Source organism: Emiliania huxleyi (genome assembly GCF_000372725.1).
Source record: "Emiliania huxleyi CCMP1516 unplaced genomic scaffold EMIHUscaffold_1, whole genome shotgun sequence".
Taxonomy (NCBI): domain Eukaryota; phylum Haptophyta; order Isochrysidales; family Noelaerhabdaceae; genus Emiliania; species Emiliania huxleyi.
The window spans coordinates 338,831-341,771 of NW_005202428.1; the positions used below are offsets into that span (position 1 = coordinate 338,831).

The 2,941-nt window shown below is 66.0% G+C and overlaps 1 protein-coding gene across 1 annotated transcript in view; it reads right to left on the reverse strand.

Moving 5' to 3' along the window:
- EMIHUDRAFT_193839 (hypothetical protein) overlaps nucleotides 1–742 on the reverse strand; it is a gene marked incomplete at both ends in the record, with an annotated part of 914 nt that extends 172 nt beyond the window's left edge. Inside the window, one exon of the mRNA XM_005793887.1 lies at nucleotides 6–742. Within this exon, the coding sequence (XP_005793944.1) occupies nucleotides 6–742 (737 nt within the window). The remainder of the gene's footprint in view (nucleotides 1–5) is intronic.
- Between the last annotated feature and the right edge of the window lie 2,199 nt (nucleotides 743–2,941).

Below are 2,941 nucleotides of genomic sequence, written 5' to 3' on the forward strand. Positions count from 1 at the left end.
TCGACCACGGCAGGTAGATGCCGACGACACGCCGGCTGCTCGGCTCGGCGCAGCCTCGCGCCTCAAAGGCGTCCGCGTAGGCCTGCGCGCGCTCGTACGCCTGGCGCAGCGTCAGCGCCGTCTCCTCATCGATGAGCGCCTCCTCGCCGCCGTGCTCGGCGAGGGCGAGCGAGAGGAGAGGCCGCCACGGGTAGGCGTCAGGGTGCGGCCTCGTCGCGTTGTACTCCTCGAACGCGCGCACCGCGCCACTCGCCGCCGCCGACACATCCTTGGCCAGAGACTCGCGCAAGCCGGCAAACACTGCTGCCGCCCCGGGGCACGAGACGGGGGAGCCGGAGAGATCGTCCACCCACGTGGTCGGCACGTCCACCCCTTCGAGGACCGCCGCCGCCGCCGCCACGTTCCCGCCGTCGTGCACGACCACGATGCGCACCAGGCACGCACCGCCCTTGCTCGCCGCGTCGGCGAGACGCTGCGCGGCGCCGGCCTGGGAAGCGCTGAGGAAGAGGGCGAGCGGCTTGTCCAGGACCGAGGCCTCGCCGAGCCGGCTTACGAGCTGCTCGTCCTCGGGGTCAGACTCGACAAAGCAGTCGTACTCGGCCAGCTCGTGCGGGATGCGGTACGCCCAGCCGGCCTTGTCGTCGGCCGCGGCCGGAATGGAGAGGATGGCCGCGAGGCGCTCGCCGTCGGCGGCGGGCTGCGAGACCTGCTGCAGCGCCGCGTGATTCGAGAGGGTGCGCATCGCCCTTCCGCAGCCTTCGGTAGCGCCGCGAGAAAGAATTCAACGAAAAGAACTCTCTCTCGGAGCACACAGGTTAACACTAACCGAGAACGTCGCCTCGAGACCATGGTGCGCGCGCCCGCCACCCCCGTGCCCATGGCGGCACGCGCGCGCGAGCGCGCGGTAGTAGGAGTAGGCTGCGTGACGAATCGCGCTGGTGGCTTGCCACCGGCTGCTGATCCACGGGAGCACCGACCCGAGCAGCAACACAATGCGCGCAAAACAGCAGCACATTCAGCGACCAGGAGAGCACCAGCCGAGGGGCTGCCCGCCGAGGCCCGAGCACGCGAGAAAGCGCGAGCGCAGGAGGCGACGCTCGGAAGCGCGGACAGGTTGCGTGAGGTAAGCGGCAGGGGGGGGCGGGGGGGGTTCGCAGTCAGAGGATACGGCCCATGGGCGGGGCTGGGGTACGGTTGGAGAGTGAGAGGTCGCGTCGAATCCTCACACAGGCCTCTTTTGCGGAATGAGGACCTCGCCTGCAGTGAGGACCTCGGCATCAGAGCTCAGCAAAGTCAATATTCGGGGAAGCGAAGGCGGCACGGAAGATGCGGGGAGGGCGAGGGAGGGTCTGTGGGTCAGAGGGGGAGAGACACGGCCCTTTGGGACTGGCCGGAAAAGATGGTCCCCCTGGGGAGACTGACCACCGATGAGTGAAATGAACAGGAAGGGAGGAAGGTAGCATCAATGTAGCCTCTATCTGTGCACTGGTGGGCATCCGCCATGTAGAATTCTTCTCAGTCGTTCTTCACACGGCAATCGCAGAGCAGATTGTGAATGAGCTTGCCAGCGGCGAGGGCGGTCGAGTGCACGGAGCTAAGTGCCTCGCCGTCCGAGAGAGAGAGAGAATTCTTGATACGAAACCACGACGACACACACCAGTCGACTCGCATCGGTTGCCTCCATGAACGGCGGAGCTATTCTCGCGCCCACACCACACCTGGCTCCAACGTGGACACGCCCATAGCTGGGGACACTACTAGGTCACGCATGGCATCACAGAAGTTTTATCTCTGGGCCCCGAAAGGCATCTCTAGCAGTGTCGTTACGCATGCCCCCTCCCATCCTGGGCGCATGCGCCTCACGTCTCGCCAGAGCATAAGCCCTTGGCGTGTGGCGAGACGAGTTTTTCGCCATGCAGCGAGCAGCAAGCCGCCCGCCACAAACAGCCGGAGGCATCGCCACGGCACTGGCTGCGCCGCGCTCCCGCACCCGTCGACGCAGCTCCCCCCGCGGAAGACCGCGCGTAGCGACGCCTTGACGATCGAGATGAGCGTGCCTGAAGCTCGCCCACCTACTGCCCCTGAGAGTTGGTTATGAGTGGGCTCGGCTCCCCCCCTTGGGATCGAAGCTTCCACGACCTCACACCCAACATTCCAGGCGGGATCAGAAGGGGACTCCACACCGGACACCGCCCGGGCACAGACCCCCTACCCGTCGGATCGCACAGGGCCCCCTCGGAGCAGCCCACACACAATCACGCATCGGCAGATTGAGTGCCTGAGTCAGGCAGACAGCACAGACAAGAGGAGAGAGAGGAGAGAGAGAGAGAGAGAGAGGAGAGAGGAGAGGGTGAGGGTGTGAACACACGTGAGGAGTGGGGGAGGGTGTCTGTGGTGGGCTGTAGTCCTACTACGTGGTTACAACCACGCGCCCCTCAGGAGCTTAAGGTAGAGCTGAGCGTCCAAGACGCCTCGGTGCCACCCACCGGCGTGAAGACCATCCGGATCTACCGAGCTCGTCCTCCGGACGGACCCGTCCCCGCGATGGCCCACGGTCCTCCGTCGCCTGGTTGAACCCCCTGCCTCCCGGTTGACCCCCCAGATGTCGTAGTCCATCATGAAATAAACTCAAAGTCCACCAGCCACCAGCCTCCACCTCCACCATCGACGCCGCCACCGCTGCCGCCCGCGACGCCGCCCGCCGCGTCGGATTGCCGCGACACGCGCCTCGAGTCCAGTCGGAGAGCCGCGCCGCATCAGCAGCAGCATCAGCACCAGCACCACCAGCACCACCAGCACCACCAAAACCAGAGAGAGGCGCAACCTGCCCGACGCCGCCGTGTCAGCTGCTCCCGACGCGCGTCTCGAGCCGAGTCGCAGAGCCGCGCCGCGCCAGCAGCAGCATATGCAACAGCATCAGCAACATCACCACCACCAGCAG